At 38.9% G+C, this 22,877-nt stretch overlaps 1 protein-coding gene across 3 annotated transcripts in view; it reads left to right on the forward strand.

Moving 5' to 3' along the window:
• Positions 1 to 22,877, forward strand: part of ARK2N (arkadia (RNF111) N-terminal like PKA signaling regulator 2N) — a 49,863-nt gene that overhangs the window by 21,489 nt on the left and 5,497 nt on the right. The window contains exon 3 of one of the 3 annotated variants that reach the window (XM_069880374.1): positions 18,516 to 18,698. In XM_069880374.1, the coding sequence (XP_069736475.1) occupies positions 18,516 to 18,698 (183 nt within the window). Of the gene's footprint in view, positions 1 to 6,159; positions 8,499 to 18,515; positions 18,699 to 22,877 lie in introns of those variants that run through there. The other 2 variants (XM_069880372.1, XM_069880373.1) reach the window with 2 other exon arrangements.

The following is a 22,877-nucleotide window of genomic DNA, read 5'->3' on the forward strand; positions in this document are numbered from 1 at the left end:
GAACTAATGTTTGCTAGGCAAGTTATTTAAAATATTTGCAGATGATTTTACAAATTACTGTGTTTTACCTGACTTGATGGTGGTGAATGTTTCCTTCACTGTAAGAACTGGCATTTTTCCCACATACTACTAGGAAGCAGGTTGCACAAAGGAAGTTAAGGTTTATTATTAGAAAGGCAAAGTCTCCTGTAATTATTGAGTAGTAAACTTTTAATACAGATCTAAAATTATTTTTACCAATTTTGTAGTCAGGCTTCCAGCTTTCATAGTTTTGTGCCTTTTTATTTACTATATTTACAATTTGAGCAATTAAAGCCTAATTTAAAACCTGTCTAAGAAGACTATTTCATTGAGTATTGGGACAGGTTTCTCCCTACCCAGAACCCAGACACACAGTAAATCTCCCATTTTATATTATTTTCTAAGCTGTAAAAGTAACTTGTGACTGCAAAAGGTACCACATGGTAGTTTCAGATCTGCCTAAATTTCTACCTTCCATGGCAGAGATCTGAAACCACTCCAGGGTAGTTTTCTGTGTCATTCAGATCTTATGTATTTGAGCTCTTCATCTTAGAGATGAGATGCCTGCAGTGAAAAGGTCCCATTGTAGTAAATGGAACTTGATGATTTAGTCATGATTGCACCACAGACCAAGTTTTCCTGTGGTGCAAGTGAGAAGCAGTGACCTTTGTTTTTATTTCTTAGATCAAATCATCTGTGTGATACTAACTTCAGGTTTAAGACGTTAAAACCTTTGAGCTGTCCTTTCGGGATTAGGTGCAATGCATACCTGCCACGTGGTGGTTCTCCTTTAAATAGAAATGACTTTGGTTTGTGGGAAACTGTCTCCAAGTGCAGGAGAAAAATATTCTCTATAGAGATAAGGAAAAAGTTGGCCAAAAGTGCATCCTGTGCTCCTTGTGGGTTAATGAAACGTTGTGGTCTTAACAAATGCAGCGGAGCTGTGAGTCTGAGCAGGACTCCCAGCGATCTGTCGCAGTGGTAGGTTCGGATGCCATCTGTGATCCCTCTTCTTGGAACTGGCAAAGTGCTTCACTGGAATTTTTTTTTTTGGATTGAAAGCCATTTTAGTGCACTTAGCATTACACTGTGAATAGCCTCAAAACTTAGAGAATGAGCACGTAGATAGATAATAATGCAGGGTATTAAAAAGCATTGCTGGAAATTCAGGTCGTGAGTGTCCTCTGTAAGCAGTCAAAAGCAAAGATACTTGAACTTGAGTGTCCAAAAGCTACAATGCCCCTGTCATAAGGACATAAGCATGTAAAAAACTTTAGCCTTTAGTTTTGAAAGTCTGTGCATGTTGATGCAGTAAAGTTTTACTGGTAGCCTGTAGTTCCCCTTAGTCTTGCTGTGTTTGGGTGCTCAGCTGTAGCATTGGTTCCTTTCTCAACTTCCCTTATTGTTGGGACTGGTTTTGAAGCGTCTGCTGTCTGAAAAATAGCTTTGCCAGCAGAGATGCTCTGAAATTGTTAGTGACAGTTAATGCGGCCTTTGTGTACAAAGGTTATACGTAATCTGGCTCTCAGCTTTCTATCAACTCCTGTAGTGTTACAGAAGGCAGTTTGCTTGTGTGTGATCTGAAAATTCAAGTGCCATATTTGAGAGTACGGTAGTCTTTCATGTCGTGTAATGAAACCTCTTCCATTTTTATAGTGCAAACTGTCCTATCAGTGGCTCTGGAATAGGCTTGACTGAATTAGTAAGGTCAGGAAAATGTTCAGTGAAATATATAATAACACTGTGAAGTTGTGAATGGAGCTGTTGTGTAATAGAGTTAGTTCTCTCTGCTGAACTCAAACCTGGATTAACATACTGGCAGGTTTATTTTTCTTCTCGAGAAAGACTGAAGAGTAAAGAGTTGTGATACCTCAGTACAAATATTGTGAGCTCAGAACCAGCTAAACACAATGGATATTATATTCTGAAAGCATTACATGGTGTTAACTTACACCTGAAAATACAGGCTCAGTCTAGACTTAATGGTTGCTACTGAGAAGCTTTTCACTGCCCTGAGCAGTCATAGTCTTCATAGAATCACAGAATGGTTTGATTTGGAAGGGACTATAAAGCCCATCGAGTTCCAGCCCTGGGCAGGGACACCTCCCAGTGGATCAGGTTGCTCCAAGCCCCATCCAGGCTGGGGATATGGCACCTCCAGGAATAGGGCAGCCACTGCTTCTCTGGGTAACCTATGCCAGGGCCTCACAATCCATACAGGATAACACTTCTTCCTAACATCTAACTTAAACCTATCCTCTTTCAGCTTAAAACTGTCCCCCCTTGTCCTATCCCTGCCCTCCCTGATAAAGAGTACCTCCTCACCTTTTCTGGAGCCCCTTTCACTACTGGAAGGCTGCTGTAAGGTCCCTCTGGAGCCTTCTCTTCTCCAGGCTGTATAGGTCCAACTCTCTTAGCCTGTCCTCATATGGGAAATGTTCCAGCCCTCGAATCATCTTCGTGGTCTCTGAACTTGCTCCAACAGCTCCATGTCCTTCCTGTGCTGAGAACTCCAGAACTGGACACAGGACTCCAGGTGGGGCCTCACAAGAGAAGAGTAGAGGGGCAGAATCCCCTACCCCGGCATGCTTCTTTTAATGAAGCCCTGGATAGGGGTTGGCTTTCTGGGATGCGCAAGCACCTTGCTGGCTCCTCATGTCCAGCTTCTCATCCTCCCGCACCTTTAAGTCCTTCCCCTCAGGGCTGCTCTCAATCCATTCTCTACCCAGCCTGCATTTGTGCTTAGGATTTCCTCAACTGTTCTCGGGCTCTTTAAGGCAGGCAGTGCCATTATTTTTTTTTATGTATTGGAAATGAGAAGTAATTTCTTATCTTTTAATTATTGACTCTCTCTGTTGGCATTTAGGGTTTTATAATTCATAAACAAAACAACAGATAGCATTCATGGATGATCTTCGAGTCCTGAAATCGATTCAGCTAGACCTCCTGCTGTTGAAAGCTTTTCCTTTGAACAATTTCAAATATGACCATGTAAATTAACTCTGAATGAAACTGGCTTGCAATCAAGTCTGGGAATCAGTATTTATTCCTGTATAAACACTTCCTTAGGAAGAAGGAAGAGGTTTTGAAAAATTCAAGTATAATACAAAAATACTGGCATTTCACCACCATTGTGCTTTCTACAACTCAGAAAAATCTGAATTGAAATAGCAATGACTCATGTTTTAAGCTTTCAAAAAAACAGTTAAAAAGTTTGAATATGCAGAAATCCAAAGTGAGGGACGGTGTGTGTGCCGGAGACTCAAAGCCCGGTTACTTTCTCCTAGAAATTTTGCATAGATTGTGCATGAAGCATCTTGCCAGTGTTGAATTTGATTGAAGTAACTCAGAGTGAGAATTATGAAAGAAGAGGGGGAAAAAAACCCAAACTCTGTTGAGTGAGATGTGGTAGGATATTCATTTTGAAGTTTCAGGTAGTGGAATCATAGAATCATTTGGTTGGAAAAGACCTTTGAGATCATCTAGTCCAACTGTACCCGTCCACTACTAAACCAGATCCCTGAGCACCTCATCCACCTGTCTTTTAAACACTTCCAGGGATGAGGACTCCACCACCTCCCTGGACAGCCTCTGCCAGGGCCCGAGAACCCTTCTGGTGAAGAAATTTTTTCTGATGTCTAATCTGACCTGCCCTGACCTAGCCTGAGGCCATGACTTGGAGGAGTCCACCATTGCTAGTTAGAATAAGGATGCAACGTATCTTAGATTGTAATGTTATTAGACTTCCTAAATGAAATTACTTTGGATTTGGTCGTTATTTAGGTAGCACTTATTAGATCTCAAAAAGAGGCAGCCCTGGGGCATTTCTTAGATGCTGTTTTGCAGGAGGTGAATGAACATGAGATATGAGTATTGGGTTCTGAGCCCACTGTGATTCCATATTTATTTGCATTTTAAACTTGATGTAACTTCTAAAACACAGAGCTCTAAGGGTAGCAAAAGGACCAGTTAGATAACTGCTACCTTTTTTAATATAATCAAAATGCATTTTTAGACTTGATTTTTTTTTTTTTGCACTAAAAGCCACCAGTAAAGAAGAGACTGACTATAGCTTCTTGTTGTAAGAACTGCAAGGAAAGCCTTTGAAACATTGATTGCTACTACTGTAAATTGTAGATATGCTATGAATAACGCCTTTTAAAAGTAGGATTGCAAGATGGTAATATATATTTTGATGCATAGTCTCTTCAGTTTACATAACAGTGTTGTCAACTTTGACTGTTGTAGCTCATTTTTAACTTCAAAAGCCTATCTTGGATATGCCTCACTTATCGCCATCAATAGTTTCCATTTAAATTGCAATTAGAACTTACTCAGTCTTACTGAAAGGTGTCTGATTGTAAGCCTATGGAAGTGAAAAAGACGCCCTTTTAGTTACTTGATCTTGGGATAGGATCCCTGACTAGAGATGAGTAAATAGCATCATATTGGATATTCAACACTAGCAGTATAGGAGGAGAAGGAATTTTTTTTTTCCTCAAGGAGGAAAAAGACATTGAAAATACAAAAGCAACCATATTTTAGGAAAAAGGTACCATATGATTTAATTGCTTTAACTTAAAATGCAGTCAGAGGCATGTGAATTACTTGCGACGAAGTAATGTATTTTTAGGCAAAGGACCTGAATGCTGAATTTCCAGCCTGTCTGACAGGTAAAATGATGGGAGGGAAGACTTAAAAAAGCAGGGTTTTTAATAGAAGGTTTTGGCCTCTGCTGGGTAGCATTGCTACTGCTGGGAAATAAGAGGATATTCCTAGGCTTCGTTTAGCTGTTACTATATGCGTTTACCTCATTTAAATAGCTCCTGAAAAGAAGGTATTGTTTAAGTAATACTGTAATTCCATGTACACAGTGAAATCCCAATAAAGATTTAGTGCCTTATGTTTTTATTAGTAAATATTTGCTTAGGTTGTGCAATGATTTCTCTCATTCTTAGGATATTTTCTGTTGTTCTTAAGCTATAGGACCCCACAAGTTTCACGTTTGCTTATTAAATTATCAGGTTCTGTAGCTGCTTTGTGTAGTTTAATGTGATGCTTGTCTTGTTCTGCAGTTACCTTAGATAACGTTTGTTCAAGCAGCACACACATATTGATTATTATTCCTTAAACAGGTACAAAGCCTCATTTTCTTGGGGTTTTATTACTTCCTAGAGGATTCTAAGTGAACTCTAAACTTAAAAGTATAGATTCTCTTGCTTTTTCTTAGTGATACGTAGAGTAGGATGGCTGCCTGTTCTTGCTGCTGAGGTTCTTCCTCCGAAAGCTATTTATTTTAACCATCTTTTTGATGGATAGGAGGAAGGAGAACAATTTCCTTCCAACTGTGCCCTGCGTGTTTCCTGCCTTGGCTGTAGCAAATGCTGGAAATGCTGCACTGGCAGTGGCTGGTGCGAAGGTGATCACTCCTACGTGTCAGGTGGAACTACCCCTGGGGTGTAGTGGTGTCCATCAGAGCTAACAGAGGTTGCTTTCACCTCGTGCATTAGCACAGCATTCACATAATCTCTCGCTGTTTGCGTGGCTGTGTTTGTGCTGTGTATTTGCTTCATCGGTGTTTAGTGTGTTTCCCAAAATTAGACCAAGAACTCTGGGCTTGGCTGCTTTGGATGCTGTGGTCAGTAGAGCAGCCTTTCAAAACTCTGTTACCTCCTGTACAATTTTGTGTGTGTTTAACATTACAAAAGGGTTCAAGAGTCTTAAGTAAAATATGCATAATTATTCAGTTAAACAGTAGTATTTTGGATCAGCTTAACAGAACTAAACATGTTATTGTGTGATGTTTATGACACCTTCCATTGAATTCAAAACAGAAATGGCAAGGGAATTGGATTAATTGCATTTGTTTATTAAAAAAAAAAACCTCTGTGACAGAATTGTCTGAGAATTCTAGAATAAAATCGATTTGAAGCCAAAATTTCTATTATAACCTCACTGAGTGTAAAGTGTTATTTTTTGACAGTGATGCTGTTGGTTAACATTTGCTAATTCCTTCCCTGTTGTCATATCCAAGGGACACAATTAGAAAAGTTCGTTTTCCTGAGTTAACATGCCTTAATAAACGATATATGTTCTTACTTAATGATGTCTTATCAAATGGCCTCAATGTCTTTAAAGCTGGCTTCAGTCGTGCTGGGGGATCTGGAGGAGCGACCAGGGAAATTCCAGGATTGCTTGACAGGGGCACCGTGTGGGATAGGAACTGCATAGGCAATGTCCTGGAAGAGGCCATGAACTGCTTTGCCGAGATGCAGAGGCAGACAGAGGAGAAATTTCGCATGTGGATAGAAAAGCTAACCCGTCTTGACACGGATGAAGAAAGCAAGCAACAACTGGAGCCCAGGGAACCTAAAATTCAACTAGTTGGCCAAAGAATCTCCCCTACCACACAGTCAGGGGCTTTCATACAGATGCCTGATAGCCAAGTACTTCCACAGCAGTCGTTTAATTCTTATGGGGGCTATCAAAATGTTGATGCTGCGCTAGAGTTTCCAGCGACTTTTAATAACAATTTTCCGCCTATCTTTCCAGAGAATGGGAATATTGCAGAGCCTGATCTGAATCAATCATAAACTTCAAAAAAAATCCGATCTTTGCAATCTTGTTGTTAATTTGGATTATGCGAAAAACAAGGTTTGCTTTTCTCTTTGTATGTGTTTTGTTTTGTTTTCCTCTTTTGGGTTTTATTACCAGGGTATCCTTTTAATTTATAGAGAATGTATATGTAGTTTAAAATAAATCCCACGATTTTACGCACGTGCATGTGCCAGCACTCGCACATCTTTAAAGGTGTGAGAGGAACCACCCTAAACTTTCTTCAACAAACTTGGCAAAATGCAACTTAGGAGCCTTGTTTAGATACCCTCAAATCAGTAAAGCTGTGTTTGGTACTATAGGAGCATTCAGAGTATTCATCCAAATGCTCTTTTTTGCATGTTGAAGCTTTTATATAAGGAAATAAGTTTTATATTTAATGATGTAAAATACACTAGAAAACGAGATTAGATACAGACCCATAACATTTCCTTAACTATCTGTTTACTCCCAACTTTTGAAGCTTGAACTTGTCACACCTTAGTTTTTTCTTTCTTGTTTTCAGGTAGAAGGAATGAATAAACTTGCCCTAAAGACTTAGCTGTATATAACAAACATGCACAACTGATTTTCCATTTTTTTATTTTTTTGTCTCCCAATTAGTAATTCATTTTCTGTCTGGAGTTTTTATTAATGTTCCTGCTGTGTCGCACATGGCATATTTATGGAAGCAGCTGTCCTATACTGTGTGCACAAATGCGCACATGTATACATACCTGTGTGTGTTTGGTTTGGGTAGAAGTCATCTCTGATTTCGGGTGTCCATTTTGCTGTTCTGTGGATCTTCTTCCGAGTCAGTGGGAAGAGATAAGCACCTACAGAGGACACCTCCTGGCACTGCTTTTCTTTCCCATCAGTTGTCCAAACCTCCCTTATAAACAGTTTAGAACAGATGACTTCTGGCTGAAGGTAGCTGGGATGAATCACACCCAACTGCGTCTGCGTGCATGACCCATGCGCACAAAGCGCTGCTGCTTCCTTCTGTGTATAAAACCAAACTGCATCCTTCATGCTGGAATAAAAATAGTCCTGTCAGTCCTAAGATAAGCAGCTGCTGATGGATGGATTGAGCACAGGAATTTAGAGGAAGGCTTGACAGTCAGGTTAATAAACACTGTGGTGATCTGAAGGTACGGGTGGCTGGTCTGGGTCAGACCCAGAGCTGCTTCTGAACCATGTTTGAATGACTGAAATCATGGTTTCCTTGTGGTGGGGAATGGCAGAACACTAGTTTCATTTAAGTAATACAATATCTTGCTATTGTGGGGATTTTTTTATACTGAACATTATCCTAAATAGGCAAGCTTGAAACTTGATATTTAAAGTACGATTAATTTAAACTATATCTTAGAAATATCTATTTAATTCTTTATATTACCAGCACACATAGGGTTTCTATTTTGGTCATCTCTCCACTAAGGCCTTTCTTTGTCTGAAGTGACTTCTCCATAGCTACAAAAAGTATATATTTATCATCAGTTAGAACTTACCAAAAGTTTCTAATGCAAGTTAAATCAAAAGTCTAATAATGAAACTGAAAGTCTTTGTAAAGACATAGTTTAAGTAAAGAGGACATTAAAAGTCTCCTTTAGTCCTATTAGTTTTTTTTTTCTTAAATCACAGTCATTTTTTTTTCCTAATTATTTTTGTTTAATTCCTTTTCTTCCAATTGGAAGTAATTGCTGTGTATCTTCTGTAGGTCTGATTTTTTTTTCCTCCCCAGAATCAGTGGGAGTATTTTCATCAATTTATATAAGGGTTTGGATCAAACCTGTAACAGGAACTCAAGAAATGCTTTTTAGTTATCGGTGTAATACCAACACTGGTGTTTTATCATTCTTTTTGGCCCACACTTGCTTTTTTTTTTTAAAAAAAAAGTATATGATGCCTTCATTAAAAGAAAATAAGGTTAGAGAGTTGTCTTATTTCAGAGTAACTGTCTGAAAGACTGTGCAGGGGATGATAAGGTACTGGAATAAATTCTTTACAGATGACCTTCTTACATAATTTTGATACAAAGATTTTGATATGAACTTGTAAGAAATCTCCCTCAGCTGAAATTGTGTGCATTTTTAACTTAACCATAGGTAAAAGTTAAATGACTTGTTTTATATTTTATTGCAATTTAATGAACTTGTCCTCATGTTTAAGATCCTTCAGGGAAGATTATTTGCTGATAATAATAATTAAAAAAAAACCAAAACAGATGCTTCTGGTGTTGATAGATTTGAGAGAAATATATATGTAAACACCTTTATGACAATGATAAGAGCAGCATATTCTGAAGCATGGCAACTTTACAAGTCTTCCCATGCATGCAGAGGCAGCTTTTTGCAGTGACTGGTGTTTCTTTTAACGTCCAAGAGTCACTTAGCTCAGTACATCTGTAAGCATGCCCTTAACCTTCTGTATTAAATAGTCTGTATGGAGCAATTAGGTGTTTCAAAATGAATTGTGTGAGGAGATCAGTTGAACTTATCTCTTAGACTGAAACAGACTTCTATGTATTGATATCCTAAATGGATAATAGCTCTGTTAGGGATGTAACCAGTGAAATTCCTGCCAGCTTTCAATGTCTTGGTTAGGTAACCTTTAAAAAACCATAAAAATATTAACGCTATTTAGAGTATTAACAAATAAAATTTTTTTGTTTGGTTACTATAGGAAAAAATGAAAAAGTTTGAAACATTTTCATCCACTGCTGTTAATTGTTGTTGTCAACACAAGCAGCTGTGAAGGTGAACAGGCAGAGGATGACAGCAGTCAAGCGTGCAGACGTTAGAGCTGTATTCTTCCTAGATTAAACTTATTCCAGGGCACTCACGAGACTGAGGGAATTGTTCATGCTAGGTGTAATTTTAACTTAATTTCTCCACAAAAGCTGCATAGTGTGAAGAACACCTGCGCAAGACCAGTGGTTGTAAATGGTTTTGTAAATGGTAAACAAGTGTTTTGTTTGGTTGCTCTTTTCACAAGCCTCAAAACTGGAACCAGACCTTCAGCTCCCTTGACCAGGTCCTTTGCAATGAAGAGCGTGTGCTGACCATCATGGTCCATTAGCTTGTTTTCCTTGGGAAACAGCATGTTTCTGTTAATAGGTGAGTGGAGAAACCCACCTCTCTGTTGTAGCATAAGCTGCCTGATGAAGGAGGTGGCAGGCTGTGCAATTAAACAGAAGCATCTCTCTTTGCTTTGTACTGTGACTTTGAAAGATCATAGAATGCTTTGGGTTGGAAGGGACCTTAGAGATCATCCAGTTTCAACCCCTTGTCATGATCAGGGACACCTCCCACTGGATCAGGTGGGTGAAAGCCCCATCCAACCTGGTCTTGAACACTTCCAGGGATGGGGCAGCCACCACTGCCCTAGGCAACATGGGTCAGCGCCTCAGCACCTTCTGCGTGAAGAATTTCTTCATAATGTCTAATCTAAATCTTGCTTCTTTCAATTTAAAGTCATTCCCCTTGTCCTACATTCCATGTCCTTGTAAAAAGCCCGTCCCCAGCTTTCCTGGAGCTCCTTTCCGTACTGGAAGCTGCTCTAAGGTCTGCCCAGATCCTTCTCTTCTCCCGGCTGAATAGCTCCAACTATCTCAGCCTGTCCTCATAGCTGAAGAAACCAATACTAGTGATGAGTCTGTGTTTTGAATGTGTGTGCAACAGCCTTTGGCATCACTTTGAGAAAACATTCCTAATATATCATTTCAGATTATTCTTTTGTCACTTGGAAATATTTTTGCTCTATTATGTGGCTGCGTTAAGTTTGTCATGATTTCCGTTCTAAGCTCTTATTTTCAAAGGGCTTTTGACTAGAAACTTTCAGGGAATCAAAATTTATTCAGCTGTAATTTTAACATAAATTTTAATCTCATCCATACCATAGTTCATTAAAGTCGCCTGGCCTTATTTAAGCCTATTATTAGAAGGAAACTTTTCTACTTTCCAGACCAGACTTATAGTTTGAATGTAGTTTGAATATAGTTTATGCCCACATCTCAACAACTTGCTTCAAACCCACCAAATTCAGTAAGAGAAGTCAGTAGAAGTTTTGCACAGATGTGGGGAATCACAGATGACAGTTTAGAGTTTTCCTAGGTTTTTACTACTTCAGGAGTAAAGGACCAATCTAGTTTCTTTAAAGAATTTTACTTGTCTTATGGTTTTGAAAGAGTAAATGCAGCAAGTCAGATCAGCTGCTGTAGGCTGGTGTAGTTCCAGGGAGGGTGGTGCCCTCTTAAACCTAACTGGCTTATTCAAGTTTCTGTATTACAATTTTTAATATCAAATTACATGTTTTCATTGTGGCAGCCATTTCTGCATGGGAGTAATCAAACACCCGTTTGACTGCAGTGTCACGATTCAGTAGGGGATGAAACACAGCTACTCTCTTAGCGTTTCTAGTGGAAGTGCAAGAGAAATAAGCCTTTATGTAATGACTTAATTTAAATGTCGCTAAATGTCAAGCTGACAGTTCAGTAAATGAAAAATTAAAGGATCCGTTCCTAGAACCTCAGCTTTAGTGTGCAGGCTCAGGCTTGGCTGCAAGTTCTTCCCCAGGCATTTGTGCTGCTTCCTCACTTGAATGGTGTTTGGTAAGGAAGGTTGATGGGAAATTCCACCCTTCACACGTGGTTTTATCTGACGGTTTGGGGTTTTGTTTCACATGCTTCTAAGAAAACATCTGAATCTTCAGTTTTGAGTTAGGAATAAAAAATATAATGTTCAAAAGAAAACATTCAAGTAAAGGCAGTGAAAGGTTATTCAGTTTCTATTGAAAAAATAAATGAGCAGGGAAAAAAGAAAATTTTAAACCTTTTAGTGTTATTTTTAACAGTATTAGAACAAAATAATACAGGCAGAAATGTACATCTCTATTTTTTTAAGTTCATAGTATCTTTTAGTGTTTTTGCAAGATGTTTAGGTTGTTGTGTCTGAGCTGCTAGAGTTAAGGCTGGAGGACCAATCTTAACGTCAATGAAACAAGATTATATTTGGCATTATCATGCAAATTGAAATGTATTTGTTGTCACTGAGTTCTCTTGATAATATATTTTGTCTCTAACTGTATCTACATAATGTAAATCTCTTATTACTGAAAGTAATATTTCAAGGGCATTAAGAAATTAAATCCTAGCCCTATTAAAACCAGTAGAAAATTTCTACTAATTTTGATGGCGCTAGCATTTTACCTCAGTGGAAACTGAACTTAGTTTGCAGTTTTTGGTCAGAGGATCCTCCAGCTGAGTTTAAGGGGAACCTTTGCCTGGTGAGTGTGTTTAAATCAGGCCAGTTGAGTAGCTGTTTTTAAAATAATCAAGGTCTGCACTGTGATCACTGCAGTTACACTCGGGAGCATTAGAACGACTGCCCTGTGTAGTTTGTACTGCAGAAGCTGGAACATTCAGGCTGATTGATGGAGATGGACAGTACCCTGCAAAACACAAAGCCAGAAATAGGTCTTTCTCCCAAATTTGATTAGTCGCGTAGTGTTAGATCAGCAAAATGAAGGCACATGGAAAATAGGCTTATTAAGTTAGAAATGATTTCAAGTGTGCTGTTAAATCTTGCAGACTGATTGAGCAGCGGATTAGTCTGGACCATCAAAAGCTTTTAATCGAGGTTGTACCCAGTCCTTCCATGGGAAGATGCAGTTTTGTCTTGCAAAAATGTGATGTTTTCTGGAGGGGTGTATGTTTGCCTGCCTCTTCCTAATATAAGTTGTATTTACATACGGAATTTTATTTCAGCTGTCCTAGCTCTGTAAAAGGTAGAATGTGATGGTTTCCAAATCCCTCCCAATCCACTTTTGCAAGGAAAACTGAGGAAGAGATCTGGTGAATGTATCTTCTTCCATAATTAATGAATCATTAGGTGGCATCAGTGAAAATAAATCCTATCATGTGATGCAAATTGCACGCCACTTCCTGATATTTGCAGTGCACAGCCACGTTCCATGTGCCTTTGCTTAACACGTCATGAAATATTATGTCTCTATATGTAATTTGGTAAAGCAAATCCAAGGTATTTTCCATCAGGTCATCAAAAAGCCTGAAAGAATGAATGTTGATTGGCAAGACTTGAATTTTTGAGATTTCTTGTGATGTGATATATTAAAAATGATCCATACTAAGAACATATGCTTATTTGGTGATGTTGTTTTGTTTTTATTATTGTTACAGTTAAACCATCACAAAGGCTTTACTGTGTGAAATAAAGGAAAATGTGAGGAAAGCAGATTCATTGATAACGTTTTGTTCACTTTATAATTTTAGAGAGAATGTTGTTACACTGCTATTGTTTTTTATTGTATTTACAATGTATTCTTTGCCAAACGCTGTAAATTTTGAAATGTAACTACTGTAACCTGGAATAAATAAATAAATATAAATAGTAAAGAAGCGTTTCATATTGCTGAACAACATAAAAAAAGCACAGGTCTCCTGCCCCAATCCTCCTTTGGCAACTGTTTTAGGGTCCAGCTAGTTTATGCCATTGAGTATGTACTGTGTGAAACCGTAGCTCTGGATCATGTCTTAAATAATACCAGGTTTGTGTTGTTTATCTAAATCAAGAAAGCTGTTACTTCAGCCCATAGTCTTGTATACAAAGCATTTTTTGTTGGATTGGTTACTGATGTGTTTACTGTAGAGCTATTTTGGCAAGTCGCTTAAGATGAATCTTTAAGTTTTGGCACACAAAAAATTGATTATTTTGATTACTATAATGATTATCTAATCTAAATATATATATAGGTAATTAATTCCATTCTATGCATTGCTTAATCTTGAAGTAAGTAGAGCTGTCTCTTAAATGGAAGTGTGAAATGTACAAAAGGACATTCCTAGGTATTTTATTATTTTAAAATGTCTCAGTATTCTTTTTGATTATAAAAAATAAATGCAATTTAATGTAGAGTACTGAGATAGAGATAAATCACAGAATCAAGGAATGGTTTGGGTTGGAAGGAACCTTAAAGCCCATCCAGTTCTACCCCTTGCCATGGGCAGGGACACCTCCCACTGGATCAGGGGCTCCCAGCCCCATCCAACCCGGCCTTGGACACCTCCAGGGATGGGGCAGCCACCACTGCTCTGGGCAGCCTGGGCCAGGGGCTCCCCACCCTCATTGTGAAGAATTTCCAAAATTCAGTAAAGCAGTGCCTGTACTCACAGGGAAGGCACAGAGGTGTTGCTGGGAGAAGCTGTATCCTCTTGCGCTTGCCAGTACCTGAGTGCCTCAATGTGTTGTCTTTGTAGATTTCGTGTGTTTCACAAAAACATTCCTGAACGCTTGTTGATAATTTACCAGTTCAAAATAGCGCAGTAATTTGAGGGGGGTGTTGTTTTCAGCACGGCTGAGCTCCTCTGCTTCCTAGCCTTGAGCAAGCTACACATCTCTGCTTGCCTCAGTTTCCCCCACAGCCCTAAGGAGTTTAATAACCACCTTGGAGCTCTTGAGGATCCAGCAATGGAAAGATTTTTGTGAGAATAAAGTGCCATGATTACTATTGCTACCATTACTGCACATGGTCTCTGTGTTTTGAAGCTCTGGGTGATAAACCTGAATAAGGCTTGATGTCTTCTACTTGCAAAGACAGTGATGACACCAGAGGGCGATTCAAACAAACAAATTTAGGCTTTTATTTTTTAAATTGGGATCATCATCTGGACATTTCAGTCCTTTCCCACTGCTTCTAGAGAAAATATAGTGAAGTTTAAATCCCATCCCTAAAGCAGATGCCTTGTCTTAAGTGGTTGTCTTGGCTTCTTTTGTTCACTGGGAAAGGAGAGGAGATGATGCTCCAAAGCTGTGATTTCCAGGCTGCTGTTACTTCACCCTGAAGTTCCTCATAGGTGGGAGTTGAGGTGGCGAGCTGAGTCTGCATGCCTAAACTTCAGAAAGCTAAAGAGAAACAATGACTTAAAGGACTAGATTCACCTTCCAGGTTCTGCTACCTTTTGTGTCCTGTGACAAAATGCTGCTGTGCAGTGATGCACGGCTGTTTCAGTGCAACGCTGCAGCACTTTGTGTAGAATCATAGAATGGTTTGGGCTGGAAGGGACCTTAAAGATCATGCAGTTGCAGCCCCCCTTGCCATGGATCACTGCTTTCAACCAGCAGCTGAAATTTTATGGTTGATTTCCCCCTTTTTGCTTCTGCTGCCATTATAATGGATTAAGAGATAATAGGGATGTGGGTCGAGTTTAGACCTCCAAATGTTGAGATGCAGCTTGGTGAAAAGCTTGGGAGTGGCTAGAAAATAAGAAATTATTGAATTTGATATCACAGGCTTAAAATAAGATTGGTATGTGTTGAATGGGGGATTTTGTGCATGTGGCTTCCGGTTCAGTTGTCCTGATTGAAATTAGTTTTGATGAGCTCTGTAAATGAAGAGAACATTGGACACTTGGAAACACTGTCCCTGTGATGACCTCTGCCTCTGAGTTCCTTTAAAAAAAAATAAGAAAGGAGTCTTTCCCTCCCCCTCTTAACATTAAATGTCAACAGCTGTACTTTGCTGCTGGTACTTATTAACTTTCAGCCTTGTCTTTTTCGAGCATTTATTGCTTTAGAAATGAATTAAGGCTTATCACCAGGGGAATGTAAGTCTTCCAGGTACCTTAGCTTCTCAAAATATGTGATTTTTTTTCAAAAATAGATTGTTGAAATTTCTGGCCAGAGAACCTCCTAATTGTGCTACATTAAATTTTGATTCTGGCATGTTTTCTTTTCAGTGTCTGTTTTCCTATCTGTTGAAGTCCTGTTACAGTCAGTAATTATGAAGAGTGGCTCTGTTGTAAAGAAAAATTGATAATTTACCACTTTGTGGTTGTAGCTAATCCTTTTACCTTTTCAACCTGAAAGCATTTTTCACTTCTTATTTCCTAGCTGAAGCCACTTGTCCTTGTTTCTTGGTACCACACATTCACTTCACATCACATCATTGGATGATCACGTAGTTGGCCAGAAAAGTATTATTTATTTCAAAATTTAACCTCTCCTGTTCCATTCTTGTAGCACTGAAAAGGAAACATGCTTTTAGGAATGAAGGATTTTTAGAGGATTGTTTTTACATGCCTTCTCTGCAGCTTTCATGTAGTTGTAGTTGTCTACAACTTGTTTATTGGTTTATTTGTTGCTTGGCTTTTTTTTTTTTTTTAAATACACTTAGGCATTTATTGCTTGTGTCTTCTTTTATATGTGCTGTGAATCCTAGGATTTGTTGCAGCATCATGTTATCTTGGCCACGTTGGTCATTTACTGGTGATAGGTGTGGGTAACCCCGGTGTCAGGAGCCTTTCCTTTCCAAACCCGATCCTGAAAGGCAAGGCTGAGAAAAGCAAAAATAGACCTCTGTTGTAACTGCTTTGTAAATAGACAGCATGATTTTTTCCCCCACATTGTTAAATCGGTGGCTGTTACACTGACATATATAATTGCAGCATGTAAATTATACTGAAAATATTTTTGTCTGTTTGATGTATACTAAATTTAAGCTAAGTTATAAGGTGTGCTGTTTGGAAGTGTGGAAGATACAAGAGTGGAGCTACAGATAACAAGTTTATGCTTGTATATCCTACTGATGAAGACTTTCACACAAGTTATTTCTATGGGTAGGTGATGAGAATATCACTCTGCATGTATATACATTTATTATACATTTTTGCATGATTATACATGTAGGAGTGGTACAATTTTGACTTGAGACTATTGGTGCCTTTTGTCCAAATATAATTTCACTTGTCTAGACAATGTCTATCTAAACTCAAATTTTGCTTCTGCTTTTGGAGATCTGAGAGAGAAGCGAGAGGAACAAAGACCTAAAGGACCAGTACATAGCTCCTGAAATTTTAGATAACCCATTGAAAACATGGTCAAACAGTCAATATTGTACTTGACCCTCGTATCTTCTGCACTCAACTGTTTATTTTTATAGATCACATTATATATATTCACGCTGAACTCTGATGATAACACTGATAGAAAACATGCCTTTCATGAGTCAGTCCAGTTGTAACTTCTGCATGTAATTTAATCATCAGCTTTCACAAATAACTAACTGAACATCAGCCAGCTTCATTTTGAACTTGGTATTCCATTATTTCATAATTGCCTTTTAAGAAGACAAAGATGGCCTTTCTGTTAATTATCGAGACTTCTTTTCCAGTCGTAATCATCAGCGTTTCATGTTGTGAACAGTTTGGTCTTTAATACATTGGCATTTACTACCCATTTATTTTTGTCGGGTCTGTTTTAAGTTTGCAATATTACATTGTTTTATGAAACTTGTTTCGGAGGCAGGTCTGATCAGAAATATTCTGTGAATTTCTTCATTCCTTGTATCAAATCTGGTCTTTAGTACAACTTTAGGCAAAGTGGTCATCCTTTAGTGAAGTATGTTGCTAATCAGAAAGTAAGTGTTTCTTAAGATAGTGTGTTGAATTATGTTTCAGGGACCAATTTACAAAGCAACTAAAACCAAAAAATTCCCACCCTAAAAACCTCAGTAGAACAACTTTTCAGAGAACTAAATTTGGAAATTCTAGTTTGTCACGTTCATTGTCTTCAACAGCCACTTAGTACTCCTAAAATAAACCAGTCTTTCCTGAAAAGTCTTTTCATTTTATTCTTTATGACTTTTAAAGATTTCTTTAGTAATTTTGTAGCTCTGGAGGTCCTGTCTACCTAAATGCATTACTAGTTGATGTTTATTTTGTATTATCCCTTACAAATTGTGCTGTCTATGTACCGTACCCATAAAAAATGGTCTGCAGACACTTAGCTGCCAGAACTTCCTTGGAGTTAAAGAACTGCAGCAGCAAAGCTGCTGAGCTTTGCCCCATCCTGTTTTTCTATTTCTTACTTGTTTTTGTGGGTGCAGTCTTGGCCCGGAGACGGTTTGGATTCTGCCATTTGGGGCGTGGGAACTCCAACCACTTTTATCCAGTCTGAGTTAAGCTATAGGCGTTTGAGTTAAAGTGTGTGTCCTTTCAGGAATATGATATTTATCCATTCTCGCTTTGCTTCCACATTTGTCCTTGTCTTGAATGTGCCATTTTTTGAACCTCTGCTGTTTCTAGCATGTTTTCTAAGTGATTTTCATTCCTCACAAACAAAATAGTCCATCCTAACAAAACAGACAAAAAAAAAAGCTTTTTGTTACTCTTCAAGAATAGGCTTCAGAATCATGTAAGCAATTCTCTCTCTCTCCCTTCACTTTGATGGCCAAAAATGTGTATGGTAATTGAATTAAAGACATACTTATCACTGCGCATTATAGTTTTCTTTCTTCTTGATCTTAAACAGCAACTCCAAAAAACAGTGCAATTTTGAAAAATTCCCCTGTCTTTGACAGGTAAATGTTATGAAAGGAAAGTTGCCTAATATTAAATCTATTGTCATTGGATCAGTTATATCAAAAAGTTAGCTTATTCAATTAAACCGTAAGTAATGTAAGCTGTCACTTGAGTTTTGTAAAATTCTCTAGATAAATATCTTGTCTTGCCAAATTTAATGTCCTGTAACTTACTATTTTTTATTTTAAACTGAAGTTTTTTGTCCTTTTAAGATTGTAAGTATAACTTCGTCAGATATGGAGATGTTTATTTGTTAACAGAAAAAATAATACACAAATAACAGATACATTGATAAACATGTTTTTCTTACATTTGTGTTTTCTGTGTATGCAAAGGTTAAAATGTCTCTGTAATCTCAGACTGTGTTCATTAAGTGAAGTTTAGTAATTTATATAATTTATAGTTCCTTAAGAGCTTCATGTAGGAGATTGCATCTGTCCTTACACGAAGTATTTATACTTCTGAAGGTGTGTTTCCCAGTATGCTGATTTCTGATAGCCATTGCTTTTCTCTCCTTCTGCAGATGGACCTCTAGTTGTAGCCCATTATGATATATCAGACACAAACTCAGACCCAGAAGTGGTAAATGTGGACAATCTGTTGGCGGCTGCAGTAGTTCAAGAGCACAATAATTCTTTAGGAAACCAAGACTCGGGATCTGCCTGGAGAACCAGAGGGCTGCTAGATGAAATGAGTGCTGGTACAGGTTTGTTTAAATTCTCTTCCTGTGACGTTTGCTCTCAGTTGTTGTCACTCCCTTTCTTCCTTTCAGTGCTTCTGTAGTTCATGCAGCTTTAAAAGCTCCTTATGTGGATTTTGCAATACAACAGTATAGGTGCTTATTAAAAAGGTCTGGCATTTATTCCAAAATGCAACTGATAAAAATTGACAAAGATTTCTGCAATGTATTTTTCAACAGTATTTTTTTTAAATTATTCTTTTCTCCTTCTTTTCTCTGTAATTAATTCTTGGAGCTTAGGTCTGTTGTTTTGGTGTTGTGTTTTTTTTTTAAATGAAAGTATGCTAAGCTTGTTACTGAATGGTTGCTTATGACAACCCATGCCACTGGCTAGTAAACCAATCATAATCTCAATTTTAGAATGGTAGTTGTCTGCATATGTCTTCTATTCACATTGTTATTTCTGTAAAATGCAAGCATTAATTATTCCCATATTCCATCTACATTTCTAATGTATCTTAAAAAAATTGGACACACCAGCATCAAATAAAGATGAAGGGTAAAAAGGTGCTGGTGACCGGGCTTAGCATCAAGAGACAGCAGAGGAAGCAAGAAGAATTCAGGGAAGTTGATGTAGCTTGTAAAATTTGTTCAGCTTCAATAAAGGCTTGCAGCTCTTCGCTAGCAGAAAAATTAAATGTGTTTTGGGTGCAGAGAGCTAACAAAGAGTTTGTCCTATTGACTTCATCCCATAGCTTTGTATGCCAGCATATCCATAGAATCACAGAATCATAGAATCACAGACTGGTTTAGGTGGGAAGGGACCATGAAGGTCCCATCCAGTCCAACCCCCCTGCAGGGAGCAGGGAAATCTTCAGCTGGATCAGGTAGCTCAGAGCCCCATCCAACCTGACCTGGAATGTTTCCAGGGATGGGACATCCACCACCTCTCCGGGGAACCTGTGCTGGTGCTTCATCACCCTCAGCAAAATAAATTTCTTCCAAATATCTAGTCTAAACTTCTCTTTTAGTTTGTCTTATTGCTATGGGCCCTGCCTTCTTATTGCCTTCCTTTCCACTATTTTTTTAACAAACATGTTAAGACTTTAGCTGCAAAAACAATTTCGTCTGCGGTGTTTTTTTGTTTCATACTGTGTTTTCCAAATGTAAATCTGCCAGAGGGCACTTGTATTGGAAGTGTCCTGACAACTCTGAGCTACTTTTCTGTGTCTACAAGGCTTAAAGAAATACAGCCACGTGGCTGATTTTGAAAGAGATATTTCGTTACACATTATAGCAGCCTTGCAGTAGCTGAAGGGGGCTTACAAGAAAGCTGGGGAGGGACTTTTTGCAAAGGAATGGAGTAACAGGATGAGGGAGAATTGCTTTAAATTGGAGAGGGGCAGATTTGGATTAGACAGTAGGAAGAAATTTATCATGATGAGGGTGGTGAGACACTGGGCAGGTTGCCCAGAGCAGTGGTGGCTGCCCCATCCCTGGAGGGGTTCAAGGCCAGGTTGGATGGGGCTTGGAACAACCTGATCCAGTGGGAGGTGTCCCTGCCCATGGCAGAGGCTTGGAAGTGGATGGGCTTTAACGTCTTTTCCAACCCAAACCATTCTATGATTATTACAGAGTGGAAAGGTTCATTATTTAAATAGGAGAATCTCTGCTGCCTTATTTACACTGGTCTGTGGCTGAATGTTGTTCCAGCGTTTTTGAAGCTAGCCAATGTTTTCCAGACTAACTGGTGTTGTTTGCAGGACAGCAGCTCACTGGTAGCTATTTGACCCCTTAACAAGCCCACTCCTTAAGTCATTTATTAAATTATTAAAACAGCTAAAATTAAATTTATTATATGGCACTAATGGATTGGTACTCCAAAGGAGTGTAAGGAAATAAAAAATAATGTTTCTTACCAAGCTTTCTTCTGCATTCTGCTTGTGCGTACAATGCTGTGATGCCAGTAGAAATCCATCTTCCTCCCTCCACCTATATCCAAGGGGACATGCAAGGAAGAGAATAAAAGAAAATTTCAGAAAGCTTCTTTATCGCTGACCCTATGGGAGTGTGTCCATACAAATTTGCTTCTGGTGCTACAACTATGTTAGTGTCTGAAAGGCTGAATCTCCTTTTCTTCCTGTGTAGACCTTGCCCCAGAGCCCTGCAGCCTCCATCCGCCTCTGACTGCACATTTATGATGTCTTGGTTTGCATGTTTGGAAGGCAGAACTTCCTAACCTTACATCTGGTTCCCAAATTTAATCTTCAGCCAGTATCTAATTTAACAGATAATAAACGACGTGTTCCCATGGGAAAATAACTACACAAGCTTTATCTAAGTGAAAAATCTTTTTAGGATGGACTATCTCATCTTTGTGCACAGGCGAATATTTGGGGCTGTTTTGCAAGCCCCTGATGTTGCAGGGCAAACAAAACATCTCCTTTGGGTGCCATCCTGATGTTCATGCAAAGAAAGTAACTGCATAGGCATGTTATTAGGAATGAAATTAATATGGCCAGGGGCTGTAAATCTCTCTGTATGCTGTAATCCTGATTTACACTCAGCTTCTGTTGCAATACCTAGTCTCCTAATCATGGTTTATCTCTGGTTAATTTCCCTTTTGTTGTCTGAACTGAGAGCTATGGTAATACATGAAAGCTTTTTGGGGCTCTCATTTATACTTCTGGGGGTTCATTTGGGGGGCTTTTAACAGCTGTTCTTCTTTGTCCCTCTGACAGACCTTACCGTGGACAGCAAAGGTTGCAGAATGGTGGCACATCATTCATGCATTAATACAAGTTAATGCATTAATACAAAATACTAAAGCAGATTATCTCCCTACAAGTTTGAGTGACTCTATGACCAAGGATTGTGTTGCTTTTCTGATGCGTGTGCTGTGGCAGCAGTGATGTTCAGAAGCAGGGCGATGCCAGTCACAGGGTAGTAACAATGTAAAACTGGTTTGCATTGCTAGCACATGCATCAATGCTTCATGTTTCCCAGTGTGCGCAACCACTTCTGTTAGAGGAATATCCTTGACCTACGGGGGGGACTTTCATGGAATCATAGAATTGCTTGGTTGGAAAAGACTTCTGAGATCATTGAGTACAACCATACCTGTCCACTACTAAACCAGATCCCTGAACACCTCGTCTGCCCGTCTCTTAAATCCTTGCAGGGATGGGGACTCCACCACCTCCACCCTTTCAGTGAATAAATCTTTCCTGATGTCCAATCTGAACCTCCCCTGGTGCAACTTGAGGCTATTACCTCTCATCCTATTGCCTGTGACTTGGGAGAAGAGACCAGCACCCACCTTGCACCTTACTCCTTTTAGGTAGTTATAGAGAGCAATGAGGTTTCCCCTCAGTCTCCTTTTCTCCAGGCTAAGCAACCCCAGGTCCCTCAGCTGCTTCTCGTAACCTTTGCTCTCCAGCCCCTTCGCCAGCTCCGTTCCCTTCTCTGGACGTGCTGCAGCCCCTCAATGTCCTTCTTGTACTGAGGGGCCCAAAACTGAACAGAGTGATATTTGAGGAATGCTCAGCTCAACTGTAATATTAGGAAAAGTTTAGCCTAGGCTATTAATTCATTTTAAGTTTGGTTGACAAATCTTTTCCTTGTCTTGTGAGGTGGGAACTCCTCCTTTTGGGTCCATGGCAGCACATAGATTTTTTCTTTGCTAACCTGTACCAGATGTTACACTAAGGGTCTTCGCTTTCCAAAAACTGAACGCACGGCATGGTCTCTGCCCTCTATTTGCTTGCATCTTTTCCAAATGCTTAAAGCAGTCATCAGAAGGTTTCTCTGGCACTTGTTTGAAATTTAATTTCTTCTGTCTGTGCCCTCTTGATTTATCTGGGGGTTTAATCAGTTCTGCCTGTTTCCACACCTTGCATCCTCCTCCTGTAATCTTTGAAGAGGTGTCCAGTCAAAGTAGATACACATCATTTATTCATCTCATCTCAAATTTCCTGCTTGATAAATGATTCTTCCCCTGTGTATTACAGCTGAGTGAGTGGTTTCCAAGAAGTAGGTAGTCTCACCCGCTTCAGGCCTGCCCAGCATCTCCTGGATTACTTATAAAGAGACACAGTAGAATAAAAATCCTTTCTTTTTGTTTTATGGAAAAAAAAAAGCAGAAGTTCTCTCTCTTTTTATTGGAATCTTATCTTTAATACATATAAAAAAAAATGACTTATTTTC

This window comes from Phaenicophaeus curvirostris, chromosome Z (genome assembly GCF_032191515.1).
Source record: "Phaenicophaeus curvirostris isolate KB17595 chromosome Z, BPBGC_Pcur_1.0, whole genome shotgun sequence".
Classification (NCBI taxonomy): Eukaryota; Metazoa; Chordata; class Aves; order Cuculiformes; family Cuculidae; genus Phaenicophaeus; species Phaenicophaeus curvirostris.